Source organism: Myotis brandtii, unplaced genomic scaffold (genome assembly GCF_000412655.1).
Source record: "Myotis brandtii unplaced genomic scaffold, ASM41265v1 scaffold191, whole genome shotgun sequence".
NCBI classification, from domain to species: Eukaryota; Metazoa; Chordata; class Mammalia; order Chiroptera; family Vespertilionidae; genus Myotis; species Myotis brandtii.
The window spans coordinates 3,254,395-3,271,148 of NW_005357115.1; the positions used below are offsets into that span (position 1 = coordinate 3,254,395).

The following is a 16,754-nucleotide window of genomic DNA, read 5'->3' on the forward strand; positions in this document are numbered from 1 at the left end:
GTAAGAAAATTATATTGGTCCAAAGTGAGTCAGGTAGTCTCCTAGTTCAGTCAACTAAAGTCACAGAACTGAGACACAGTCCTTGGGAGCCTACTCATGGAAGCGAGTGGCATTGTTTAGAGAAAAGATGGCTACTATGGGGTTAAGTAGGAAGGGTCAGTGTGAATTAGGGAGGTGAATGCATGATGCGCTGAGCAACTTTTTGTTTCTCTCCCCAACAGATTCATAGATATATAGTCATGTGCTGATTATAGTCATGCGCTGCTTAATGGGGATACAGTCTGAGAAATGGGTCATTAGGTGATCTCCTATTTGTGTGAACATCATGGAGAACACTTACATAAACCTAGATGGTTAGCGGCTAGACTCTAGCCCAGCCGTGGGCAAACTACGGCCCGTGGGCTGGATCCGGCCCGTTTGAAATGAATAAAACTAAAAAAAAAAAAAAAGACCGTACCCTTTTATGTAATGATGTTTACTTTGAATTTATATTAGTTCACACAAACACTCCATCCATGCTTTTGTTCCGGCCCTCCGGTCCAGTTTAAGAACCCATTGTGGCCCTTGAGTCAAAAAGTTTGCCCACCCCTGCTAGCCTATTACACACTTAGGCTATATATTATAGCCTGTTGCTCCACGGCTACAAGCCTATGTGGCATGTTACTATACAAAACAACATGAGATCAAATCAAGTAGAAGAAAACATGATAGACGTGGTAAACATGAGGTGTATGAGACGTCTGCCAGCATAACATCGCACATGCTTTTACAGAAAGAGTACACTCTAAAATAACAAAAAAGTAAATACATAAACCAGTACCATAGTCATTTATGATCATTATAGAGTATTAGGTTCTGTATATAATTGTATGTGCTATACTTACATACAGTATATATAAATGGTTTGTTTACACCAGTATCACCACAAACTTGTGATAATGTGTTGCATTGTGAAGTTACAGTCACTGGGAAATAGGAAATTTTGAGATCCATTATAATCTTATGGGGCCATCAGCATGTATGCATTAACCAAAATGTTGTTATACAGTGTAACACTGCAGATACAGATGTGGATATGAATATAGATTATACAGATATAGATATTCTAGTTCCTAATTCTAAAGGTAAAGTTCCTTTTAAGCAATTTGAAAAATATCCCCCAACCTCCCAAAAATCAAGTCACCATTTTGCATACTTCCTTCTTTCCTTTACTGTCCATTTCTTTCCTTCCTCCCATCCTGAGAGGCAGTATAATGTGGTAGCTAAGACTGGTTAAGTTTCGAGAATGAGACTAGCTGGCTATAGCCTGGCTTCACCACTTTCTGGCTCTCTGACATTGGGCAAATTATTTAACTGCTCTCTGTCTAAATTTTCCTACCCATATGAAATATTAATGATAACACTTACCATAGAGGAGATTCATGAAGGTTAATGAGGTAATACGAATGTTCAGTGTTTAGTATAGTGCCTGGTACACAGTGCGAACTTATTTACTACTTGTTATCGGGTGTCTAAAACTGCATCCCCAAATTTTTAATTTTTTTCTTGAATGTTCTAAGGATGGAAGGTGGACGTTGTTTTTAGTGACAACTTTTTATGTTCTTGAGGATCCAAAAGACGTGTCAACCAGTTGTTCTTGGGGACATCCTGAACGGGTGGAGGAATCCAAGTACAGATGTTTTAGATGGAGATGCTGAGGTTTCTGTTTAATAACGCAAGCAGCCATTTTCATTGGGGGCAGGTATACCTCTGCCCAGGTTATTTCAACATCTTGCTTCTTCTATTGAAGGTCAGAAATAAGAAGTTGGGGCCCCAGGACTTGGATCAAGAGTATGAGAGGAGACTCCCATCCAGGAGGGTGGGGCAGGCTCCAGCACCACCGTGATAGGCAGAGAGCTAAGGAGAGGGCCTGCCAGATGGGAGCTCCTGGAAAGAGCTGTGAGGGGGGAGCTTTAGGGGCAGTGATGTCAATACCCACTTTTGAGTTTTCTTTTTCTGCACTGTGATTTTCTTATGTAATCCTTAAGGCTTCATAAAGTTTGTTAAAATTGCATCCTTATGTTAGCTGCTTCTTGGGAAATAGAAGGTTTTCACGTTTCATGTAAGGTGAGTGACAGTCAGCTGGAAAAGCCATTAGGAGCTGGGAGGGTCCTGGGGCAGGCCTGCTGAGTGTAAGGTGACCACCACAAACCAGTGTGGAGTAGTGAATCTGTAAACACTGCTGGAGGTGTTCAGAAATACCTGGAGAGGTGAATGAACTTCTTGTGGTCATACAAGATGGAGAATAGAGTTATAGTATATGGAAGGGAGGTAATCCAGTAAGGCTTGAAAATCTGTTCTATCTATCTATCTATCTATCTATCTATCTATCTATCTATCTGTCTATCTATCATCTATCATCTATCTAAGTATGTGTGATATATGTGTGTTATATATGTGTATGTGTGATACATATGAGAGAGGATATATATATATACATAAACACACACGTGTGTGTGTTTATGTGTATATACAGATTTCCCCTACTATCTGAAAGTAGAGACTTCTTATGAAAACTTTTGTAAGCCAAAATGGCATAAAGTGAGGAAACAACTACATTAATTTATATGGAAAAAATTTTGTGCATTCCCAGATCCAAAAAAATAACTTATCAAATCATACCAAATATGCTTAATAACGTCCAGTTTTAAGCTAAGTGTAAACACTTTTATGAGCTTTCTTAGGCTTTTCTGGTGCTTGGGACACATCTTGCTAACAGATGCACAAAATAAATCGAGATAAAGCACAGATGCTCACAGACACAGTTCAAAGCTACGGCACTTGATGCTGAGTGTAGTTCCCAGGGAAGGAGCTGGCAGGGCCATTCTCCCTGCCCCGGGTGGGTGCTGCCTCGATAGCAGCTGTTGCAAAACAAAAGCTGAAAGCTATTTGTGCTTTTCACCTTTTTTTGTAAAAGTGAAAATCCTCTTTGGATATCTTTGGCTTATTGAAAACAGGTACTATAGTAGGTCTTTCGTAAAAGCCAAGTGTCATGATGCAAACTTTCAAAAAGTGGGGGATACACAGATATACACAACTGTGTGTTGTCTGTGTATAGAATATATATCACCATTGGGTTTATAGTATATATTTTTCACTTCACTTTATATCATGAACTTTAGTATCCTTACATGTTATTGAAATACTTAACAAGTATATACTGAATAATGGTAACCTATTGTATGATTATGCTATGATTTATTTAATTCCAATTACTGGACTTTTCCTCAGTTTTTCACTGTTGTAAATAACACTGCAGTGAACATTCTTACATAGTGTTTCCATATTTAAAAAACTGTTTCTCAAAATAAGTTCTCAGAAGAGTATTTTCTGTGGCAAATTGCTGGAAGCCAGTCCATCCTTGCTGCTTGACACAGTCGCTGCAGGGAAGAAACATCTGCACAGCATATGTTTCAAGGGACCTGGCGTATATGGCATACTGTTCTTAATATGTTTGCTCACCTTCTTGGCGCTATGTGTTTTAACCAAGGTCACCACTCCAAGAAAGGTTGTTTCCCCAGGTAGGGATTTTTCCCTGAAGTTAGGGAGGGAATAAAACCGCTTAACTAAGTGCCAGGCGGGTAGTTAATCACTTTAACTATGAACAATCACGCTTAAGCTACATAATCTTTACTCCCTGGAATGGAGATAAGAAATGCCCTAACCTTTGGAATAGAAATTGATAGGATTAAAATCAACTGGTATAAATACAGATGTAACAAGACAATAAAACACAGAACCTGGCTAGAGAACCTGGCTGGAGAACCTGGCTAGGCTGGTGATCAACTGAACGTTGCTGTCTCCGTGTCATTCCTTCTTTGCTGACTCCGTCCACACCTTTGGGGAACCCCTGGACCTGCTGGGGCTGGATCCCAACATCTGGCGCCCGAACACAGTGTCTTGGGAACTCACTCGGCTGAGGAGACTTCTGGAAGAGGCTGCCACCACACTTACCGGCTTGATCCCTGAGCTGACCTCTTCCTATTTTTCCTGGTACGGAAAGCACTAGAGACCATGGATCTGCTCCTTAAAAAAATGGACTCAGACCTACCAGAAAACTTCCAGAAAGAACTCACCTGTGCCATCTGCCTAAATTACTTTATAGACCCAGTCACCATGGGCTGTGGGCACAGCTGCTGTTGTTCGTGTCTCTGTGTATCCTGGGAGAAAGCAGAAAGCCCTACTTGTCCTGTGTGCAGGGAACCATCAGAGCAGAAAAACTTCAAAACCAATATTGTCCTGAAAAATCTGGTGTCCATGGCCAGAAAAGCCAGTCTGTGGCAATTCCTGAGCTCTGAGGACAATAGGTGTGGGCTGCACAAGGAGGCAAAGCAGATCTTCTGTGAAGACAACAGGAGCCTGCTCTGTTTGCACTGCTCTAGCTCTCAGGAGCACGAGGCTCACAGACACTGCTCCGTGGAAGAGGCTGTTGAGGAACACAGGAGGAAACTTTCAAACCAAATGAGATCTTTATGGGAAAAGATTCAAGAAATTCAAAAAAATCTCAGTAAAGATGGCAGAATACCTGTCTACTGGATGACTTATCTCTATAGACGCCAAGATGAAACCAGGGCTTTTTATGAGACACTCCAACTGGTTCTCCATGAGAAAGACAAACAAAATTTGGAGATACTTATCAAGGAAGGGTCAAAGTTATCTGGACAACTGGAGAAACGGCAAGCCGAAATGATTGAAAAGAGGATAAGCCTAAGAGCAATGCATGATGAGCTCATGGACATGTGTCTGAAACCAGATGTAGAGATGCTCAAGGAACTAGGAGACAAACTAAGAAGGAGTGAGCAGGTGCAGCTGCACATGCCTCAGCCTCTGCAGCCAGAATTCCCTGCACGTCCCATCACTAGACTGATGCGCAGGCTCAACCGCTTCCGAGTGGAAGTGTCCTTCACTGGTGAAATAACCCATGACAATATAAGGTTGTTTGATGACGTGAGAAGTCTGAGGTTTATGCGTGATGGTCCACATGTGTCTCTGGATCCTGGAGCATCTAACTGTTTTGCTGCATGGGGAGCCCAGGTCTTTAACTCTGGCAGACATTATTGGGAGGTGAATGTGGACAAGTCTTGGGACTGGGCTGTAGGGGTCTGTAGGGATTCCTGCATGAAGAAGAATGGCACATTGACTGAAAGTAAGGACACATTTCTTCTTATACATGTGAAGGAGGATAACCATACCACTCTCTGGACCACGGCCCCGATGGCTCCTCAGTACATACAGAAACCTCTGGGCAGGGTTGGTGTGTTCCTTGATATTGACAATGGAAGTGTAAGTTTTGTGGATGTTGCGAGGTGTTCTCTCATCAAGCATTCCTTCATTTGGCCTTCCCCATTTCAGAGGTACGTAGGTGACCCGTGCAATAACAATTTCAGACCTTTCATTTCACTGGCCATGCATGGGCAGGGCTAAATCAGGAACCTGCTTGTGTGCCTGGGATCTCTGATGTGAGGGAGCCCCTTTTAGTTGAAGCCTATCGATGATATTGTCTTGTAGCCACTAGCAAAAATTCCAGAGGAGGAATAACCCTAGACATGATATTAGGAGAAGGTGATTTTAACACGGCTCAGGAGCAAATGTATATGCCCAAAGAGGCACTTATTAAAGTAACCAGTTGTGCAGTAAATGCCTGGAAATCCCTACCTTATACAGCAGGAAAAACAACCACCCTTACAGAGGTTAAACAGAAGGTCGAGGAACCATATCAGGATTTCCTTTCTCGCCTCATACAGGCAGTCAAGAGAGTAATCAATAACGAAGAGGCAGCCGATATCCTAATCAAACAACTGGCTTTTGAAAATGCTAATAATACCTGTCAGGCTTTATTAAGGCCAATTCGCAGAACGGGAACTATAAATGATTTTATAAAACAGTGTGCTGATGTAAGTCCAGCATTTATACAGGGTGTAGCTATAGCTGCAGCTCTCAAAGGGGAGACATACCCTCAATATGTACAGGGCATAGGTCAAGCCAGCAATAATACAGGTAATAAAAGAAATATGAACTGCTACTCTTGTGGCTTATCTGGGCACTTTAGCAGAGAATGCCCAAATAGAAATAATAATACTCAACCCAGATGGCAAGCTCCTCGACAGCCTGGAAATACATCAGGGAATAATATTAATCCTCCAAAAACCGTTTGTCCCCGATGTCAGAAAGGATTCCATTGGGCAAAGGAATGTAGATCAAAATACCATAAAAATGGTCGGCCTTTAAATTCTACAAACCGCTCCCAAGGAGGTTATATCCCATCACCTCAATTGCGAAACTTGAGAGGGGGCCAGCCCCAGGCCCCTGCAATAATAGGGGCATCAACCCTCAACCCCTCTGCTGCAAATTTCAATCAATCAATGACCTCTTCAGGGCAACCCCAGGCAGTGCAGGATTGGACCTCCATTCAACCACCCACGCAATACTAACCCCATTTATTTATTTATTACATGCCCTTGACCAAAATTGAACCTGGGACCCTTGAGTCTGAAGGCTGACGCTCTATCCACTGAGCCAAACCAGTTAGGGCTTGGTTTTTGTTTTGTTTTTTACTGAATGTATTGGGGTGACATCGGTTAATAAAATTATACAGGTTTCAGGTACACAATTCTACAATTCATCTATACAGAGAGAACTCTCTAGTTTCCCTTAAAGAGAGATTATTCTTAATTCTCCCCTTTCTACTTTGAAGGCAAGATGAAATGATGCATCTCTTGGTGGCATGACTGAGGGAAACCTTTTCTCTGACTCAAATTTACCCCTACACGTAGGGATCCTGGCTCTAGGTAAATGCCTACTAGGTTACATAACATATTTACAGTGACTATGACTTTAAAATATCATTCTGGGGAATGTTAATGAAAGTGTGATGGGGGCATGGAGACTACTTACAGGACCAGACTGCCTTATCTAATGTTGGCTAGAACATGAAGAGTCTCAGGGCAGATTCAATGTCATAGCCATAAGAGGAATGTTACAAGTGATGTGCTTACACCAGCTGTCCTGGCTCTCCCTTAAGTGCACCCCTCCCTCAGTTCAAGTATAACCATGAGCGTTCCCAGCACCCCAGGTGGGCAAGAATGTGTAGGGTACAGTCCACTGGGGAACGTCTACCTTTCTGCTGGCCCTGCTTCCAAATGGGGAAGTGGGGGTCAGGGAAGGCATCTATACAAGCTGTTCACTTTCCCTGACTTCATTACTTCATGGGAAGTCATTCTCTAGAAGTACACTGGGGCTCTGTTCTGCACTTTTAAACACTTGACCTCACAAATTCTCCACTGAGCAGATATGAAAACTAAGCCAGAAGTTTAGCTGCATCTCCTGAATCATACTGAAATCACGGAAGAACCTGGACTAGTGCTGTACATTTCCTTTTCTTTGTTTTTAACAAGATTGTATCTGATATCCAAAGTAATGCATGTGCATTGTAGAGACAGAAAATGTACAGAGAATAAAATAATAAAATAACAATCACCCAGAATCCCAGAACCCAGAGATTACCACTATTAACATTTTGGTAGATTTTTCTCCCTATTCCTTTATCTATAGATCTATCTACAACCATCTCTTTTGTAATCCTGAGCTCATACAGAATTATTTTATAATCTCCTTTTGTGTGTGTGTGTGTTGTAGGTACTATCTGATTTTGTACCATGAAAAATAATATTGTGAGGAGAGTTTTTGGCAGATACATCTTCGTATATTTGAGCTAATTTCTCAAAGTGAAGTTGCTGAGTTAAAGGTTGTCACATTTCTACTATTTGGATAAATAGTACTAACATGCCCTCCAGAAGTGTTGGCCATTTTACATACCTATTAACTATATATAAGACTACCTGTTTACCTGCCTCCTCTGCACTAAATAGTATTTTAAAAACAACACAAAACTTTCCCAATTTGATTTCTGGCAGGTGTAGTTCCTCATTTTAATTGGTACAGAATTATTGGTGATTTATTTGTCTTCCTTTGTGAAATGCCTGTTCATGTCCTTTGTTGTGCCTACATTTCACGACCAGCAGCAGAGCCTACTAGCCAAGCCTGGTTTTGTACAGAATACTGGATGACTAGGAGTGGCAATCGGTCCACACTGATGAGAAGATGCCTTTCCCACACTTTTGGCCCTGGGAAGCCCCAAGGCTCTGCCAGAGGAATGACTTTTCGCTTGTGGGTGAGTGCTGAGGGCCCTTAGTAAACACTCGGTTCAGAGTGTTTACTCAGAGCGAAGGCAAAGTCACGCCCTGAGGGCGGACCCAGTCAAGAGATTGGACGCCACTCAGTCTGACTTTCCCACCCAGTGTTAAGGGGATGGATCTCATGATGTCACCAGGAATTCAAGGCCCACCCAGATGTGATGTAACTTCCTGTAATTCGAGTATATAATAAACTGCTTCAGGTGCTGGTTCTCTCTCTGTGTCTGTCCCTCCATGAGAGGGCAAATGCCACACCCAGCCCAAGCTTTTAATCTAATTTTGTTCTGTCCAATTCATTTTTCTTTAATCCCAAAAGCGCCTCCTAACTTATACAAATCGGTTCACGTCTCTCTCTCTCCGTTTGGGATGCGGAGAAGAGATCCCAGCCCCCCGCTATAGGTGAGAATAGCTTATCTCACACCATGGACTGTCTGTACCTGGGTCACGTCTCACCGCACAGCCAGGTACAAAAATGATGCCATTTTGAAATAAAAGTTTCAGGTCATTTTAGTTCATAGATGAACAGATTTCTAGATCCTCCCAAAACTTCAACCATCACAATTAAAATTGAAGGGAAGTGGCCAGGGAGGCCTTATATGGAAATGACCATTCAGTTAAGTAAGTGCAAGTCCCCAGGTAACCAAGAATGAAAAACATCCATTGTGACTGGGAGGACTTTGATAATGGACATCATTGGCCTATGCAACTGGAAATGCTGTGCTAGTACAGACTATTCACACCTTGATCAAGCACTCCATGTGGTCAAAGCTAAGCTTTATACTTGGAGGAGGGTGAGGAATGATATAAAAAGCTTCTTGTCCTGGCTGGTTTGGCTCAGCAGTTAGAGCATCAGCCTATGGACCGACAGGTCATGGGTTCAATTCCCAGCTAAGGGCATGTACCTCGGTTGCAGGTGCCCCAGCCAGGGTACGTGTGGGAAGCAACCAATTGAAGTGTCTCTCTCACGTGGATGACTCTGGATGTTTCTCTCTCTTTCTTTTTCCCCTTCCCTCCCTTCCTCTCTCTCTAGAAATCAATGGAAAAAATATTCTTGCATGAGGATTAACAAAAAAAAGCTTCTGTACCATCTATCTGGAGACACACACACACATATGTACACATGCATGCAATCTGCTTGCCTGTACATGCATATAAAATTATTAAGAAAAAAACCTAAAGGGAATGACATGACCAAAGCAAATTATTCATTTTATATTTCTTCCTGTCTTTTCCCAAAAATAATTTCAGTCTGCCTAAAAGCAAATTGATACAGTAACGTCCATGTGGCTTACTCCTGTGACGAACCTGTGATAGGCACTCGAAGACTGCCTTCCTGAAGTTTGCAGGCAAAAGGAAAACTGCTTCTTAAATCCATTGGAAAGGCTTTATGTGCTTTAATTACATCCATGAAGAACCAGAAACTTGGGATGAGAAACCTCCAGATCTTTAATCTTATAATTATAGTCCAAGTATATTGCACTTGAAAACCACTTATGACTTCTTAAATTTCTAGTTACGATTTATTTTTTAAATGCCTGTTCTTTACTGAAAGACCTCTAACATTTGGAAAGAGAAAAATTGAAAATAAAAAATCTTACATTTTATTTTTATGATTATTTAAATCAAAGGCCACTCAAATGGTATCTATAATAAAAGCATAATATGCAAATCGACCAAACGCCTGAACAGTGGAACGACCGTCTGGACAACCTTCCGGACGGAGTCAGGGCTGCAAGAGCCAAGCACCTGGCATGAATTTCGTGCATTGGGCCTCTAGTGCTTTTATAAGATATGTTTATGATGTTTTGATACTGTATTTCATAATTTGGTTATTGGATTTAAAATTTGGCATTTTAAAGGACCATAAAGTAGTAAGTAAATTTCTTAAAATGTGCAATTGAGATATCATGTAATGGTACACCTGAAATTCAGTTTCTAGTTAAACAGACTTTGTTTTATCTGGTCATCCACAATAGTGTATTGAGGTTCTAGTGTGGTGTGAGACAAAATAAATATAGATCAGTGACGGCGAACCTTTTGAGCTCGGCATGTCAGCATTTTGAAAAACCCTAACTTAACTCTGGTGCCGTGTCACATATAGAAATTTTTTGATATTTGCAACCATAGTAAAACAAAGATTTATATTTTTGATATTTATTTTATATATTTAAATGCCATTTAACAAAGAAAAATCAACCAAAAAAATGAGTTTGCGTGTCACCTCTGACACGCGTGTCATAGGTTCGCCATCACTGATATAGATGAAGAATATTTGACTTACCTCTGTGTGGGACATCAATTAGTAAAAGAAAATATTCTGAGAATAAGACATAAATAAGGATGAGGAATTATTTAAGGAATGTTAATTATATTAGCCTATAGTACAAACAAACTAGTGGAGTGAGGAGAGAAGTAGTGGGGAAGAAGTATCCAGCAGGTAATTAGTGGAGGATCTAGGAAATCAGGTTCTCCAGCTCAGGGCGGAAATGTGAGAGAGGATGTAGTAATCCTGGCTTGCAAGCATAATCAGGTAACCCTGATTCTAAATATTTGCCCCTTTACCATAGTTTAGCTCAAGTTAATTTTCTGCTTCTGCTCTTCGTTGCCCATTCACTTCACAAATACGTATTGAGATTTTGCATATGCCAAGTACCTTTCTGGGAGATGAGAATTCAGCAGTCAACAAGACAGTCAAAATCCTGCCAAACATCTTTAAACTGTAGCCTATATTTTCTCCTTCCACTTTCACACCACCCTCTCAGTGTTTATGCCCTGCACCCTGATTTCTTTTCCCACCATCATGATAAAAGAGCTCTCTAAAAATCAGTGGCGTTCTAATCATTGTATCTAGGGCTCCATTCTTATCTTCCCTGGACGCTGTGCTATTGAATAGCATCTGATTTCCATAACATGTTTTTTTTAAGTCCTGGCTTCTTTGGGTTCTGTGATGTGCCACTAGCATGATTCGCCTCCTACAACTGTTACTTCCTCTTCCCTAACTCCTTCTCTTACCACCTAAATATTGGCATTCCCTCAAATTCTGCACTCAGCTCATTTCCATTTCCTCTCTCTCAAATCGTTTCACTTGACAATTTCTCATGGCTTGAATCTTTGGCTCCAGTTAGAAGTATCCTCAATCTATATTCCCAGACCCAACCCTCACCTAAACTCTAATCTCACATTTCAAATTAATGTGCTGGAAGCTTCCATCTGGGCATCTGGCCATGATACCAGCACAATCTGTTTAAAACTAAAGTCAGTGCTTATACCACACAGGGTTCTCAACTACAAATAACAGAAACCCACTCTGGCTAACGGTAGCAGAAAATGAATTCACTGGGAAGATATCAGGTGGTCACTGGGTCGATAGGGAATGCAGAGGACCAAGCATGGAAAATGGGCAGGAATCCAGGCGTCTAGGGCATGGAGAGCACCGCTGAGTTCACCCCACAGGAGGTGCCTTTTGAGGATGCTGCTCTGGAGCTGGCTGGCCCTCTTCATTCCGCCGTCCCCCATGATCACTGCTCATCTTCAATTTTTCAGCTACCTAGAATTGGTCCCTAACTGGTAGTTTTTGTGTTATTCATCCCAGATTCAAAGACTGGGCTAGGGCGTCCAGTTGGTCAAAGTCATGTGCCTGAGCCCCAGCTGCCAAAGATGACCTCTGATTTCCTTCAGCTTCCCACGAAAGGAAAGGGGGCCTGACACAGGCCAACAAAAACAATGGCAATTAACCACTATATTTTCTCTTCTTTAGCACCTCATTTATTTAAGTTCCTATTTGCATTTAATGTTGCCATCATTCTCGTCATCACTGGGAGTTGCACCTGGATAACCTCCTTCCTCTCTCTTAGCTTCTGAGGCAGCCCGTCATCCAGGTCTGCAAGGGTTTTGTTTGTTGTTCATTTATTTGTTGTTTTCCTTCAATTCTCTTCTTCTTGGACCTTCTGCAGCTATCACTTCACTGCAGCAGCCTCCTACCTGCATTTCCTATTTCCAGTGTCTCTTCCAATTTATCCACCCGTAGGTTAATTTTTCTGCAGCAACATTTTGATAATATCACTTGTTGCTAAAATTACTTGTTGATAGCTGTCTCAGCCTGGCATTCAAAGATCCCCACAATAGAATTCCAGTGATATTAAGGGGCAAACTAGTGCAGTGGAAAGAGCTTGTTTACTCTTGAGGCTCATTTTCCTGGTTTTAATAAATGGAGATAAAAAAAAGCATACCTCCTAGGGCATTTTTAAGTCAGCTCTTTAAAATTTGGAAGGGTGTTGTACTTAGGTTGCAACATCAACTCACAGATGCTTGTAATGGACAATATTCAATTACAGACCTGTCTGGTTCAAAACCTTAAGTAAGGTTGTCATGATTGTGGTTTTAACACAGGCAGGTTGGGATTAGCATGCTACATGTTTGGGGGCTAAATGGCAATCTATTCACCATTTTTAGCCTTGTTTCTAATTTCAAACAGCTGACTTAAAAATGACCTTTTGGAAATATTTTGTTTGCAAATAGAGAGCTTCCAGTGTTATTAATTTTTAGAGTTGAATTTCCCTGATTGGCTGCTTTCCATTACAACATGGCTATTCAGAAGTATTTCCCTGTAGAATTTCAATTTTGTGAGAAGCTGCTATGAATTCCTTGTGGGGAAATAGTATATAGTTATGGTGGACAGATGAAAATGATCGGTTCTTATTTTTAAGGCTTGCCCAACATCCAGTAAATGTGGTGAAGCTCTAGCACATAGAAACTTTATTGGTTCTACAGTTTCAATAAGTTTAAGCCTCACATCATGTCACAAATTCTGGGAAAACACAGCTCCATAGCCCAGGCTGGGTCTCTTCTCTCTACTAGTCATGCATGGCACCATCAGAGCTCCCAAAATTAAGCTGAGCCCCCTTAGTCATTCACTCACTCATGCATCCACGAAGGAAATCCCAAACGAAGCCTGTTTGGTGATTTCCAGAGGATAGATTTCAGTCTCACAAGCTCTTGCCAAGAATTTACACGCAGCACTGCTAAGGTCAGTAAGTGTGGCAAGCCTTAGGCGAAAGATAACAATCTTGCCAAGATTGGTAAAACAGTTATTTTAAATCAGTGTCTATAGATACAGTTTGTGAGTGAGTGTGTGAATTAATATGCATGGCAACATATTTTTTGGTTTTGCATCTTTAATGGTATTTAAAAATTAACAGATGTTTGTGATGTTAAAATAATATAAAAGGGAAACCCCCTGTATCTCTTCCTGCCTTTCCCTTCCCCCACTTAATTTCATTTCCCAGAGGCAACTACTTAAAAAAAAACACAAAACAAAACAAAAAACAAACAAAAACAAACAAACAAAATTTTGGAGTATATCCTCTCACACATTTTGTTTGTTTCTCTTGCAGTAATTTAAAACTTATCCCTAGACATTTTTTTTTATGGTTAGGAGGAGCTAGAACAACATTGCCATTTAGCCTCTTATAGATTTTGGAACTTTTTCATACACTGCTTATGTTAAACATAGAATAAAAACAAAGAACCCTTTTTTAAAAAAATATATTTTATTGATTTTTTTACAGAGAGGAAGGGAGAGGGATAGAGAGTTAGAAACATCGATGAGAGAGAAACATCGATCAGCTGCCTCCTGCATACCCGCTACTGGGGATGTGCCTGCAACCAAGGTACAGGCCCTTGACCAGAATCAAGCCTGGGACCCTTCAGTCCACAGACTGACGCTCTATCCACTGAGCCAAACCGGTTAGGGCAAAGAACCCTTTTTTTACTTTTGTAAAAATAAAAGCAACTGAGACAGGCAGATTTATTATGACGTTAATGAAACACGCTCCATGAGTCTCTTCCAAGGCTCTAGGAAAGTTTGTCTTTCCACTATAATCTCACTTACACATAAGTTATTGCTGGCTGTCTTCATTTAGCAATAGGTTCCAGGAATAATTCGATGACCCCGACATCTTGTCATGGAGGTAAGGACTAGAGGTTATAATGTGATATGACTATATGGCTGCCACTGGAAGTATGTGGGTAGTGTGGTAGAAACAAGGATTGAAACATGAGCCAGAAGCTAGTCTAGGGGAAATTATAGTTCTCATTGATGTCAAACCACAATGGAAATTCTCTCCTGTCAGGAATATACTTAATAATGCAATGCGTATAATTTAAAATTCACCATATATTTTATTTCTTTTCCTTTTTTAAAAAATGGGAATCACCTGAAATAGAATTAATCAGAATTTCTACAGCAATACTACAACCTGTACTATATGTGAGAAGTGATTTTTTAATGCATCCCAGCTATCAGCAATAAAAACAAATTGATCAACCATGCCTGAAACTAAAATATATTTTTATCCTATTAAAAAGTTATTTTAAAAACCACCATCATAGTCATAGTACTTTAAAAAACAAACAAGTTTTGGGTACAAAACCTGTCATATAACAGTGTCCCAGCAAAGGATATCTATTAAGAGAAAAAAATCATCATATTAAGAGGTAATCAAAGAGAATGCAAATTCCTATTCTTTTACTTGACAGAGTGTTATATGTGGAAACAGAAGAGCAATTGTCAGGATCAAGGCCTTCTTAAATATTAAATGGTTAGACTTAGAAACTTAGAGGAATGAAAATGTCTATAGCAGGGGAAACTTTGGGTAAATAATTTAATTTTGAAGGAGGAAACTTTAGAAACCATTTTGTCTGTAATTTGAATTTATCTTGGCTGCCTTATGGCCAGTCTCCACATAATACGGTTTTCAGAAGACACACAGGTCTGATATCCAAAAAAGAAATGAAAAGTAATTTAGATTTTTAGGGAAGATTTTTAAAGAAGCATCAAAAAGGGAAAAGTATTCTGCAAGACAGTAACAAAATGTGTTGTTGTTTTTTAATGTTGGTTTTTAATTGATTTTAGGGAGAGAGAAGAAGGGAGAAACAGATTTACTGTTCCACTTATTCATGCATTCATTGGCTGGTTTTTGCATGTGCCCTGACTGGGGATAGAACTCACAACCTTGATGTATTGGGACAGTGTTCTAACCAGGGAGCAACAAAATGTTTAACAATCCTTTCGACCATCTAATTCCTCTCAGTCCCTCTCATTATGGCAGTTGCTACCTCTTATTTCTCATCTCCATTCTTCATTCTGTTTCTCTCTCCTGCAACTCTCTCTAGAACAGCGGTTCTCAACCTGTGGGTCGCTTCCCCTTTGGGGGTCAAACGACCCTTTCACAGGGGTCGCCTAAGACCATCGGAAAACACATAATTACATATTGTTTATGTGATTAATCACTATGCTTTAATTATGTTCAATTTGTAACAATGAAAATACATCCTGCTTATCAGATATTTACATTATGATTCATAAGAGTAGCAAAATTACAGTTATGAAGTAGCAACGAAAATAATTTTATGGTTGGGGGTCACCACAACATGAGGAATTGTATTAAAGGGTCACGGCATTAGGAAAGTTGAGAACCACTGATCTAGAATGACTCTTATTCTCCCCTTTCTAACTCAGTTCTTTATTATTGTATAGATCAATTTAGTTCCTGAGCACCTTAAGTTCTCCTCTTATTACTCTGATCCACATGTACAAGTCCCCGGAGAGACTTTGGAAACTAGAGGAAGGTCTTTGGAAGGATGAAGAATAGGGATGGGTGGGGGAAGGAGGAGGAAGATAAAGGCTCTGCATACTTAGATATTTTGGTTATGAGACCAGTCCTCTCATTTGTAAATGAATAAAGTGAGGCCCAAATAAGTTCAGTGACTTTATGTTCACCTATTGAGTCACATGGAGTTGGGCCTAAAACTCAGCCTTACTTCATTTCAACCCTTTGTCTCATATATAGTTCCCTAGTAGGCAATTAATCCTATCATCTGCTCTATGAGGTCCCTTTACATCCCTTGTGGAAAGAACACCAGAAGGAGTTAAGAAGCCGGGGTTCTTGCTCTGCTTCTACCAGGCTCCATGTCCTTGGGCAGTCATGTCCTTTCTAAGGCTCAGCGTCCAACTTAAAGGGGAGGCAGGTTGAACTCTTGGGTCCTGTCCAGCACTAACGTTCTTTGCTTCTGGTTGTCTTGGGTCCTGTGGCTGTAGCAGTGGTGGCCTTGAGTGAGTCAAGAAGACTTGCTCCTATTTGTCCTTCACCCAACTGGGGCAGAGGGTGAACCGGGGGAAGAAGGGATCCTTTCCAGCACGTGGTTGCCTCTTCAGTGTCCTAGCAGTATAAACAGGGTGACCATGGGGCTCCAGCCTGGGACTCCCCAGGGGCTGCAAAGCCCCTCCACGCTCCAGAAGATCCCACGTCAGAGGCCCCTCCTTACCCCCACCCATTCGCAACTAGCTTTCAGACCCAAGTCCCAGGTCCTCAGCAAGCCCACTGCGCAAGCGCAGCCATCAGTCCCGCGCGAGGTGGGAGGAATCCCAGGCCGAGGCAAGGTGAGAAGGAAGGGTCGCCAAGACCCCGCCTCCGTGTCGTCACGTGGGGGGCGGAGTCGGAAACGTGACGGCGTGCGCGGGGG

At 41.1% G+C, this 16,754-nt stretch overlaps 1 protein-coding gene across 1 annotated transcript; it reads left to right on the top strand.

Moving 5' to 3' along the window:
• The first annotated feature begins 4,074 nt into the window (after positions 1-4,074).
• On the top strand, positions 4,075-5,463 carry LOC102254970 (tripartite motif-containing protein 43). The gene has a single exon (XM_005864837.1). The coding sequence runs from the start codon at positions 4,075-4,077 to the stop codon at positions 5,461-5,463; it is 1,389 nt and encodes a 462-aa protein (XP_005864899.1).
• Positions 5,464-16,754: the final 11,291 nt, after the last annotated feature.

What these genes read in the sequence shown, in the direction of transcription:
- LOC102254970 (XM_005864837.1), top strand. Translation starts at nt 4,075, where the DNA reads ATGGACTCAGACCTACCAGAAAACTTCCAGAAAGAACTCACCTGTGCC.